The 12287-nt window shown below is 41.3% G+C and overlaps 1 protein-coding gene across 1 annotated transcript in view; it reads right to left on the bottom strand.

Annotated features, from left to right (window-relative positions):
- TRPM6 (transient receptor potential cation channel subfamily M member 6) overlaps positions 1-12287 on the bottom strand; it is a 92654-nt gene that overhangs the window by 56492 nt on the left and 23875 nt on the right. Inside the window, exons 9-17 of the mRNA XM_044446202.1 lie at positions 11964-12087; positions 9659-9731; positions 9441-9541; positions 9147-9281; positions 6338-6391; positions 5677-5817; positions 4266-4388; positions 3433-3713; positions 1831-2059 (exon numbers count right to left, since the gene is read on the bottom strand). Coding sequence (XP_044302137.1) covers positions 1831-2059; positions 3433-3713; positions 4266-4388; positions 5677-5817; positions 6338-6391; positions 9147-9281; positions 9441-9541; positions 9659-9731; positions 11964-12087 — 1261 coding nt within the window. The remainder of the gene's footprint in view (positions 1-1830; positions 2060-3432; positions 3714-4265; positions 4389-5676; positions 5818-6337; positions 6392-9146; positions 9282-9440; positions 9542-9658; positions 9732-11963; positions 12088-12287) is intronic.

Here is a 12287-nt window from a genome sequence, read left to right as displayed (position 1 = left end):
CTTCCGGGTAGGTGGCTTTAGCCCTGTCCTGGACAGGGTTGCACTCCCCCAAAGGACAGAGCGCACAGTTTGGGAGTGCTCCTCGACCCAGAGCTGTCCCTGGAGTCTCAGGTGGCAGCAGTGGCGAGGAGCGCTTTCCTTCAGCTTCAGCTGATCCACCAACTGCGCCCTTACCTGGATGAGCAATGCCTAACAACAGTGACACACACTCTGGTAACTTCCCGATTGGACTATTGCAATGCACTCTACGTGGAGCTGCTCCTTGAAGATGGTCTGGATACTTCAGTTGGTTCAGAATACAGCTGCCAGGATGTCAATGGGGACCAGCAGGTATTCAAATATAATGCCAGTCCTCAATCAGTTACATTGGCTGCCAATTAAAGTCTGGGCCCAATTTAAGCTGCTAGTGATGACCTGTAAAGCCCTTAATGGCTTGGGTCCTGGTTACCTGAAGGAGCGCCTTCTTCCCTATGTGCCCTCCTGCCCCTTGAGATCTGAGGTGGAGGTCCTGCTCCAGGAGCCCTCCTTGAAGGAGATCAGGAGGGTGGCTACCCGGAGAAGGGTCTTCTCTGCGGTGGCGTCCCATCTATGGAATACGCTCCCCAGAAAGGTTTGCCTGGCACTGATGCTTTATACTTTTCGGCGTCAGGCAAAACCCTTTTTATTTTCCCATTATTTTAATGTCCAGTTGGTTTTAAACTGGGTTTTATCTTATTGAGATGTTCGATGTTGTGCTTTGTTTTATTTGCTTTTCTGTTGTAAGCTGTCCGAAGACATCAGTGGTGAATGGGTTAGAAAAGCTTTAAATAAATAAATAAATAAATAAAATCTTATATGACTTTATTGATGGTTTGAGTTTACTATATTTGTTAAAGTAATTTAATTGAATTGACCTTATGCAGTTGTCCAAATTGTGCTATTTTTGTATCTTTGTATTTTATTGGTTTTAATTGCTCACCACTCAGAAAGCCCTATTTAGGATTGTTGGTGTGGTCTATAAATTTAATCAATCAATCAATAATAGTTCTGTCCTTGTTCCCCTGGTTCCCCGTTGCATCTGTCCATCCATCAACATTTTCACTCCAACTACAGGAAAAATCAACACTTATTTGTATCCTAGGAATACCACATGCTACACCACCCTCCCCAACCTGGTGGCATGTAGATGTTTCCTCCGAACCCAGACAGCACAGACAGTGGTCAGGAATGATGGGGACTGTAGTCCAAAACATCTGGTACTGGGGAAAGTTCACTGAACTCTTTGCCTGATCCAAGTGATGGAAAGCGGTGGAGTAGTGGTACATTTTGAAGTGCCAGGAGCTCATGGTCACATCCCACAAAGAGTCCTAAACTGCAGGCAGCTATGATGATGCATATCAACAGAACAGAGTTTTCATCAGCTAGGAACAGGTCTAAAGCTAATGATATTTAATTGCCATTCAACTTCAAGCCAATGCCAAATACATTACATTACAACAATAAACAATTCATTTTCTCCCAGCCATTCTAAGAATTGCAGCTAAGCTCAGCGGAGAAAAGAAAACTGAGAGAGGCAGATGATGGCAGAGCCCCTGCTACTAAGTAAGTGCCCGCACTACTTCCCTGAAAGCCCTGGCTTCGCTGCTCCACCGCTGACAAGGACTTTTCCTCTGCCATGCCCGAACTTCTTTTCTGAAGGATTTTCCATCAATAATGACTACCAAAAGAATCCATTAATCTGCAATGAACTCTTGTGCAGTCACACTGTACGACAAACAAGACAACCCAGCAGCACGAGAGTAAAGAAGTGCCTTGTAACTGCTTGGTGAGGGCTATTGAGAGGTTCCTTACCTTGAACCAGGAGTTTTTCCGCATTTTCAGCCGCCCCATCCACATATCGGTCAACAGCATCTGTGTGCACGTGTGAGACACAAAGGGCCGCAAGCCCACTGACACAGCAAGCTTCAGGCACGTGGAGTTGCTCCAGTTCTTCAGCTCATATGTCAGCAGCTTCATGGCCATTTGTTCATTTTGCCTGAATGCATTGTCCAGTACATCCAGAGCAAGCTGCCCAAACTCGCTGTGAAAGCAAAAGAAAACAGGGAGATGGGGTACAGGGAAGAGATGTTGCTAGTTTTAGAGGACTGACTGAGCAAAACTAACCATGGCAGGGAATAGGATGAGTATAAAGATCCTGTCATGTCCTGATCCAATGGGAATTACTCCAAGTATGAGCCCTTAAAAGTGCCGCCATATGCAACATTATCCTTTTCCTGTTCACACTCATCACGCTCCTCTGAAAACTCTTCAGGTGATACAGAGCTTCTTTTCCTAATCACAGGCCTGGAACTTTCTATCTTGCTAGCATGCTTGTCTGTAGTTGAATAGCACAGTGCAACCAGCCACCCTTTCGTATTATTTTAGTGGATTTGGGCTGCATTAATATGAAAACTGCACTACTGCTTGTGATACAAGCCTGGGGTCATTTATTCAGAAGTAAGGTCCCTTGCTCCCTTATGAGTGCATATCAGATTGCAGCCTTAAATATCCCCTGAAATTATTCTACAAATTCAGTTCAGTTATATGAAGCTGGAATTGTTTGTTTGTTTACTTAATTTCTATACTGCCCAATAGCTAAAGCAGTCCTGTTGAAGGACAATGAAAGAATAGATGGATCTCAAACTGGTGCTAGAATGTAACACTATTTTTGGAAGATGCCCAATGTATTATGGATTCAGGGCACTAAAACAAATGCAAGTTTTAAACTATAGATATTAAGAATATTAAAATCCTAAATACTGGACCTTGAAACCAAAATGTAAATAACATTAGAAGACATAAAGAATTCAAATAAAAAGTTAAAAAATGTATGGGACAAATAGTGCATTGATTTTAGTGGGCTGTATTCATAAACTGGAAAAATAGATTCTTTTAATAAATGCTTCATGTTAGCTATAAAAAGTAGTGTAAGTCTTTTAAAGTAACAGTCATGGTTAGAATCATTGCATGGGGAAGGAGGTTCTTTGCCATATAGGGAAACAAATGATAGGATTCTAGCAGTGGAAATAGTCTGTCATCTATACAAATGCACCAGATTATATAGGTAACTATTTTTTAAGACAATGGTGAACAATGTAAAAAAAAAAACCCACCACCACCTTGAAACATTAGAATCACATTGACATTCTATCTTAATTTGGCACAATGGCTTCTCAGTATCAAGAACATTTTCATCAGATAATTTTATTTCATTCTGGTGGGGAAACGTAAGACCTTGGGTTAATTTATATTTTAGATCAGCCTGGTCCTTTTTTAATACTATGCCTCTGTCTCTCACTGAGCCAGCTCTCCCCACCCATCATGTTATACAGTCATAGTCGATGGAGAGAAAAAAGTCTAACCATTCTAAGCATTGTAGATCTTTATTATCTGAAGTGAAGGGAGAACTCCTACTTTGAATACTTCTTCAATTCTTCTGATATATCATCTTCCATGTTGCTCTGCTTGGCTTCACGTGCCATGGCTCGGTAGAGTTTGCAAGCTACTACTGCCTTCACCATAGCCTCCTTTCCGTGCTGCCAGAAGAACATGGCCATTTTTTGCCTTTTCATCAACACTGCCCAAACCAAGAGATCATTATATGGGTAAATAAAGCCTACTGACTCTTGGTCATCAGAGACAGTAAATTCATCTTTGAGCTTCTTCCTGGACTTATGAAGAATGGTTGATTTTTCCTGCAAGTTAATAAATAACTAGGTAAATTACTAGACCCCTAGCAGTCTGATCCCATTATCATTTGCTCAGTTCAGCTCAGGTTTGTGTGCCTTAGCACTATAAGCCATAATTGAACTAAGGATCATGAAAATGCATTTAAAAACATTAAAATAACAGCTGTGACATACAGGGACTCACACATTTGCAAAAGAACTGTAAAACATATGGAACAATTCTCACAAAACCCAAGAGCTGTGGCGTCATCTAGAATTCCTCTGTGAAAATAGCCCAAGGCTTGTCAACCACCCCAACAACCCACCCATGCTAGGTTGACACTTAACAGTTTGTACAAGCTGTGGAATCCACATGCTGCATTTGAGTCTTCAAGACAGCTGCTGCAACGAGCACAAGAAGAAGCCCTGCAGGAAAATTCACCCATGGTGGCTTCTCCTTACGTGTGAACCAGATGAGTCAGCCTCTCTCACATGCTCAAACTCTTGGGTCAGCAAACTAGATTTTTCAGCCAAGTGCTTTTTTAACTAACTGAATGAATAAACAAAGAATCTGGATACTTTGTATGGCTGGGCTGTTCTGATAAACTGGGAATGTGAGATGTTCTCAACAGATCCACTTCTGCTTCCCATACGATTATGCTGATGAAGAGGGGTTTTTGGTGTCAAACTGGACGTGATGCCCTAGTTCCAGTAATGCCAGGAAACATGAAACAAAGAGAAAGGAAAAATAGATCAAGTCAATATGATAAGCTTCAGTCTTCACTAAATGTTCTCACATTCATAGGCTCATAACTGTCCTTTCTCAAAGAGTTAAAAAATAAGGACCAAAACAATATATGACACATCCGTTTATCCTGGACTAGAGATATGAAAGCTTGGAATACAAAATGGATTTGTGAAGGGATACAAAGCACTGGGCACAGGCTGGCTTCCCCTCACATTTCTCATCCTTACATCCAACTTTTGTTATTTTATAAAGACACAATTGCAGAAGTATAGTAAGGTTGGGTGGTGAGTTCTAAAATTCCCTCTTTCTGTTGTTTTTCAACTAACATGTTTTTGTTGCTTCTATATAGCTGGAAAATGCACACTAAAACATGCACCTTAAAGTATTTGCCATGGTGTGTCCATATCTAGTATTTTAAAATTGCAGCAGTATAACCCAATGTTACATCTGGGTCTATGCTTTTTCTTCATTGCCAGGATCCTAAGGAAAGTCCAAAGATGCAGGCAGCTGTGTTGATCTGTTTCAACAAAGCAGTTTTATTTCCAACGGGAACAGATGCATTATCCTTCCAGCTTTTCTGAGGATTGAAGCTAAGCACAGCGGGAACAGGAAATTGTGGGAATGGGAGGGTGGCAAATTATGTCAGTGCCCCTGTCAATGCAGGGTCAACACAGGTGTGCCACTGCACACCTGTATTGACCCTGAAACATGTTTCTGGCCCCTCGGGTGTTATATCATCAAGTAACTGGCATTTTGCAGGTCCAACAAGTCAGATATGTCAACAGAGCACATGAAAATGATGCCATTGAAAGCACCTGATACAGACAATGTCTCTCCCCCTGGAACCCCCCAAATAAGCACCTGCAAAGACTTCATTACTCTTCCAATGTTCAGCCTTCCTCAGTGAGGAAAAAAAGACTGAAGCTGCACTGGGGAAGCGCAGGATGATTACAAATGGATGGCGATGTTATGTCCACCCCCTGTAAAACATGAGTGCAGGATCTGTGGAAATTCCACCAAAAATGCTCATCTGGAAGCACCCTCAACATGGGCGAGTGGTTCTTATTTCCAGTTCTGTTTGGACCCATGACAGCCCCCAGCTGTCACGATGTGTTCATGCTTGGCCATTTCCCCCAGACTACATTATGGACTACTCTCACGGGCAGATTTATTTATTTATGTAAAGCTTTTATATACCGTCCAACTATACAGCTGTGGCTGTGACCATTTCATGGAGTTTACCTTACGCTTCCTGTAAAGGCTGTTGTACAGAACTCTGAAATGCTTTCTTGTGTAGCTGCTCTGATAAGCTCCCCCAATCAAATATTCTATTACCAGCCCAATATCAATCAGCGTTACTGTATAGTCCACTGGAAGAGTACTCTGTAATACAAAAAAACTGATGTTTTATATTGCAATACATTTTGGCATATTTTCATTGTTTGAGAGTAGCTGTATTGCTTCACGGTTTTTGTGACTTTTTGCAGCAACTCTGGCTATAATGTAACTCAGTACAATATCTTCATAGGGAAGTGAAGTCAAGAGACATTGGCTTATCTAAGGCCATCCGGCATGTTCCGGCTACAGTGAAATTTGAACCATGGTTTATGGCATAGTATTAACATTTCATCCAGTCAGGACGCTTGAACACGTGAGTGATGCCACTTGCAAGGAAGGCGTGTGCTACTTTCAGGAAGCTCAGCAACCATTTCGGCACCAGCAGCAAGGGGGGCGGGGGGGCAGATGTTGTACAGCCCCAGTGGGTTCTGTGGGTGAGGGACACTTGGCTCCCAGAGCTAGGTGATTTAATGAACCTACCTTTATTTTATCTCCATTATCATTAGGGGAGCCAAGTAATATTAGTATTGACTCAAAGAACAGAAACTGCTAGAAGTTTGGTTACCTGTTTCACATCACAAACGAGTTGATGTAAAAGAAGATTTGTTGGCCCATGTTTCTGAAATTTTAAAAAGAAGGAGAATGAAGTAAATCCAAGAAAGGAGGAAAATGAACTTTTTTCCACCATTTAGGAACAAAAGATTCAGAAACATCACAGCAGCTTTCTTTGGCAGCTTTGTTTCTGTACATTGAATATTTTCCAGCATGTATCATTTAATCTATAAAATTCTGGGCTGAAATTTGCTTTGAAGAGGTAATAATAATAAAAAGAGTTCACAGTACGTTCTTCAGCTGCACTTCCTGCCTACTTTCACAACAGAACTGTCAGATGAGACTAACTAAACTCTAGGAAAAGACCATCATCCCCTCACCTCCCTCCTTGCCACTGCTTCGCTCACCTTCTGCCCACTCCAGCCTCCTGCTTAGTTTTAGGGGAGGCGTGTGAATCTGGTCACTTAAACGCAAGTGTGAATCCCCCATTTTAATCCCAGCTGTCTTATCAATCATTTCTCCCTCATAGCACTCTTTGGGATGAGATGGACAACATCCACTAAAGCCAAGAATAAGTTTGTTAGTCTGTCATGGATCTTTTCTTTGTTTTGGGCCTATGTGAATCTGTCCTTTTTCTATGTTTTCTATGAGTCTTTAAATGGAAGATGAAATTGGTTACAATTTGCTCTGGCATGGGAAAGTGCAAGCATGTAAAAAACAAACAGTTGTAAAAAGTACCATCAGGATAACACTGACGGAATGAGTCATTGTGTTTTCTTACATCTGTGCTGTTTGAAATGATTTAATACCTGGATCCTGCTAAATTCTCAAAATGACTGGGCTTGCATAACATGACAACCCATTGTGGCTTGTTATCCATGCTGGCAAGTTGCGTCATGCAAACCAAGACTGATTCCCAGAGAGTGGGTTGCTCTAGTGGTTGGTTGTCCAAACATGGGTAATGGAGCCCATTGTGCATGCTGGGAATTGGCTTGGAAGCAAAACTCATTGCCATTCTTTCCAATTTGCCCAGGCATCCAACAGTGCCAGCTACCTCACAGATGCTAAAGTGGCATTTGGGGACAGCTGGCACTGGGTTTGGCTGAAAGCCTTTTAGGGTCATTGTATCTTTTTGCCTTTTACCTTTTTTTTCTTTTTGCGATTGCAGAGTCTGACCTGACAGCTGGCTTTCATAATCCTCATTTTAAAGCCACCGACAGTCCTTCAGAATGTTTGAGCAGCACCTTGGATATGCTGTCAGTGGTGCCAAACATGTTTTCAACTTTTGGGGCACAAGCAATGTTTGCAACTGGATAAATTGCAGTTTTTTTTAGCTAAAGACTCAGTACAGCAATGTCTGTGAGGTTGTTTTTTTCTTAACAGGTGTCAGAAGGTAAGCTGTCAAATGAAAGCAAAGGCATGATTCTTGCTTGCAAAAAAAGTAGTCGGATTTACACCCCTTTTGCAGAAAGATTTGACAGCTAGTTGTCAAAACTCTGAGTTCTCTTTAACAGAGGGAACAGAGGGCATATACAGCTAAATGTTCCAGTCAGACTCTACCCACCCTGACAGCAGGTCCCCCCAACACTTGCTTAAATATGCACCTTGATATTTAGGGGTCTTAATGTCTGCACTTGCACAATGGCACTCCAGCACAGTTGCACAAGTGCACTAAAGAAAATTCTAAAAATATGTATATATTTTAAAGCATCCACAGTACTACTTCATTCGACCTTCAAATGACTTTTTCTACCCAGATAATTTCCAGCTTTGCTAATACCAAGACTACCATGTTTCTCTTTACTTCTGCCTAATAAGGAACCCATGTGCCTCTCTTAAGATTGCAGATGGATCTTGATAACTGCCGGACTTTCACTTCCAAAATGTGGATCAGCCTTAGCTTCTTACACCTCGGATCCTAAGGGTGAACTGAGACCTGAACCACCAAGTAGAGTCTAACCCAATTAAGTTGTAATCTCTGAATCTAGATGCTGATGTTTTAGCTACGACAGGGTTGGCAACTCCAGATATTTTGGCCTAGAGCTCCCATCAGTCCTCGTGAGCATAGCCAATGGTAAGGAAAGATGGGAATGATTGGCAAAAACATAAATTGCACACTTGCAATATAGCATCACACCAATGTTTCTGCCCTTTTTTGGTCTCCCTACCTCACCTCAGTTATCTGTTTTGTGTTTTACATAACATCCAGATTGAATTCTAGAAAACTCAGAATTTTGCTCACTATTTTGGTGGTCTAATTGAGATACTGCCCACTTGTGGATTTTGGTTGTTTTCTGTTGGACCAAGGCAGGTTCCTTTGCTATTTCTGTGTGGTATGATCTACCCATCCATGAATCTACATATCTAAAGGAATGAAGCAACCATGCTTTGTAAGACAGCAGAAGCATCTGTATATATTTTGGGTGTGCATCTACATGATGGACACTTACCAAGATGTATGAACAGAATTAAAAGAACTGCACAACTAGCTGTGTGTGCCCAAGAAGTATTCAGCTTTGTGTGTCTTGAACAGCATTCCCCTCCTTCCATTTCATATAGGAAAAGGCTTTTAAAAGTGAAGGGAGTGGTAAAAACCAGTCCGGGATACTGCAATGGAATAGGGTCTACTGTTCAAAGAAAAAAAATTGCCAAAATCCAACTGGGCATACCTAAAGTAGATGTTTGGCTACAGATCCAAACATCCATATGAAATACAGAATATTGAATTTTCCTGTAGTTACATTGAAACCAACCCTTAATAGCAACACATAAGACACATATTTAAGCGAAATATATTAGTATTCAGAGTTTTGGGTACTTACTGTATTGTACAGTTCTTCCAGCTGGAATATGGTAAGAAAACGGTGCAGATTCACTCCATGCTCTATGAGCAACTTCACAAATTCTACACGATCCATGATCAAAGCATTCAGCATTGCTTGTTCCAAGGAACCAACCTTCAAGTAGGGAACAAAAGGGGAGTTGAGTGGGGAGGGCTGATTGCTGTTTAATTTGCATCTTGTTCCTGATGCCTGAACTCAGATATAAGTCAAGCAACAGATTACAGAGAGCAAAAGCACAAGCTTTTACTATGAAAGCTTTCACTATAAAATTACCTTCCAGTGTTGTCCATAAACCAATATATGCTTCTTTGCAATGTCCAGTCTGTTCCAGACCAGTGCCAGATTTAACTGATCTGGAGCAGATAAATTTGTCCCTAGGAAAAAGCAAACCTTCTGTTAGATGACAAATATGCACCTCTTTCATTTCTGCCTCATAAGATGTTCTTGTCAATGGTATGCCTTAGAGAATGATGGAGAAAGGACCCAAGTACCTTTTAGGAGTGCAGTCAGGATTGCTGTATCAACGTCCTGGTGTTCTTCTGATTCTGCATCAAATATGGTTATCTGCCAACAGAGTAAAACAAATTACTGTAGGAAGTAAGGAAGCCATTGGACAGTTCAGGGCTTCTGTGCATGGCAAAGGAAAGGACTGATGTGGATAAATGAATTAATAACATGCCAGAAGTTTACAAAAAACCTGAACATCTTGGTTTAACTATTAAAAGTAGGGAAATAAATGAATGAATGTTGAATTACCACAGAGATGCCTCTAGCACGGCTGTGAAATGGATGGTGTGCCCAGTAAAGTGTGCCCAATTCACATTTTCCAGGCTGCAGTTGAATAGTATTATCATTATTACATTTGTAGCCCACCTTCTTTCCTATTGCCAGGATCCTCAGACAACTTACATAGTCCCCCTCATCTCCATTTTATCCTGACAACAATTCTGTGGGGTTGGTAATGCTGAGACGCAGTGACTGGCCCAAATGAGATTCATGGCCAAGGGGGACTGGAACCCAGATCTCCTGCATTCAACACTATGCTACACTGACTTTTTGCAAAACAGAAGCAATAGGATTGGAATTGCATGTGACTGAAATGTATACCTAGGGCAGAATAACTCAAGCACTACTCAGAGTCAAAGCAGACATTATTTTAAGTATAATTAAATATTTTAAATCACTTTAATAAATTCAATCTATTATTTTACTTGAGAAATTACAGGAGGGTGTGTCTGTATACACTAGATCAGGCCTGTAGTGTGGGAGGCTGATTCCCTCCCACTCCCATGCTGGGTTCCCAGTCTGGATCAGCCCTTCTGCCCATAATGCCCATTGTAAAAAAATGACAAAAGCAATGATCAGGTTCTCGTCAAAACAAGCCACCTAAGCATAAACATGCATAGTTTACACAATCACTACCTGACTAGAGTTTCTCATGTTGTCCAAACCTCGCTGACATGACTTGTGAAACCATAGGTTACATGGTTTGTTGAGCCTGCAACAGCCCATGACTTATTTGAAGTTTGTTTATCCCTTCAAAAAGTCATGCCACTGAGGTTCAGGTAACACAATAAATTGCAGCCAGGCAAAGATTTTGCAATTCAAGCCTGGCATATGACACAGCTCATAACAAGCCACTGTGGCTTGTTTTGGTCATGCAAACCAGCTCAGTATCTGTTGGAGCAGATAATATTTTGTGTGGTTTGCACAATGACCACATTCCACTATGGGTTTTTTAGCCATGGTTGGTTGTGTTGCCAGAAAGCACCAATTTCCTGATCCAGGTCCCACTGCCACAGCTTTTGGGGTTTTCCAAATAGAGCAAGGCTGGCATAACAAACCACCCCACAACCCTACCACAGGCTGTGGGTTCTGAATGGTTGTTAAGCACCCCAACAGTCCACTCTCACTGCATTCAGATGATATGAGATGAGAGCAGATGAGGATGATCATGCAAATCTGCTAATCTGAAACCAGAATGTACAGGGTGGTTAACAAGGAACTCTGAACCAGGCCACTGACTGGCAGCACAGAAAAGTCTTGTTCTGCAGTAACATCTTTCTGATGCATATCAGAAAGCCAGAATAATAGGAATGGAAGATAGGATCCTGGCTCAGAAGCCTACTGAAATGAGCTCCAGGAATGGGAAATAGATCCATACTCAGTCTAGGAACAAGAGAAGCTCCTCAATAAGATTAGGAAAGTTGCAAGAAGACCTTTAAGGAGTCTCTGCCTCCTCCAGAACCTTAATTTCCCTAAAACAGACATACTGAAGAATGGTTTCTACACTGGGGACAAGGCAGCATGCTGTAGGACATCTCCCATCCTGACAGGTGCCTTCTCTCCTCTTTTTTCCACCTTCTTTGAACATTCTCCCCATATAAGAAATGCATGATTCCATACTATATATGGAACCTGCAAGTAACTCCAATAACAACCGTGTTTCTTTTCTTTTCTCTTTAGTCAAGCTTCTCCAGGAATAAGAAGGAAAAAGTTTATTGTACTCAAAGTGGCCTTGCACATTATAACACGCAGCAATTACTGGACGGTCAACTGAACTGTTTTTGCAGTTCCAAATTCTGCATCATGCTTCTGCTGCAAAATGTCCTCATGCCACCTTCAGTTCTGCAGTGAACACATTGCTATTGAGCAAGAGCAGTTATGGCTACACTTCACCCTATTATCATTACTTTAAAGAGCATAATTTTAGTGAAATAACATATGAACCTAAATAAACATGCAGTGGCACTGTTTATCCTTAATAAAAGAATTCCGTGAATTCCTTGTACTTACAGAATCCCGGTGTTCCATGCACTCTGTTAAAATTTTAAATACGTGATGAGACTGTTTCGGCCCCAAACTGAAGGTGTTCTGAATCATTAATACTATCTCTCCCTTAAGCTGAGGGCTCAGATTCCTAAGAGAGAAATATGTGTACAAAAATATAATATCACAACCATAAATAGTTTCTTCCATTTACCTTAACATTATAAATACTTTCCAACAAATGAGTAACACACAAACCAGAGCATCCCCTCCCCCTCTTTAAATTATACAAAGGAATTCACTATAACACTAAACCAACCACGATAGTATCGCAACTGGCAACTAAATTGG

Source organism: Varanus komodoensis, unplaced genomic scaffold, assembly GCF_004798865.1.
Source record: "Varanus komodoensis strain SLA01 unplaced genomic scaffold, ASM479886v1 scaffold5, whole genome shotgun sequence".
NCBI lineage: Eukaryota > Metazoa > Chordata > Lepidosauria > Squamata > Varanidae > Varanus > Varanus komodoensis.
This window is presented reverse-complemented; position numbering and strand designations above follow the sequence as displayed.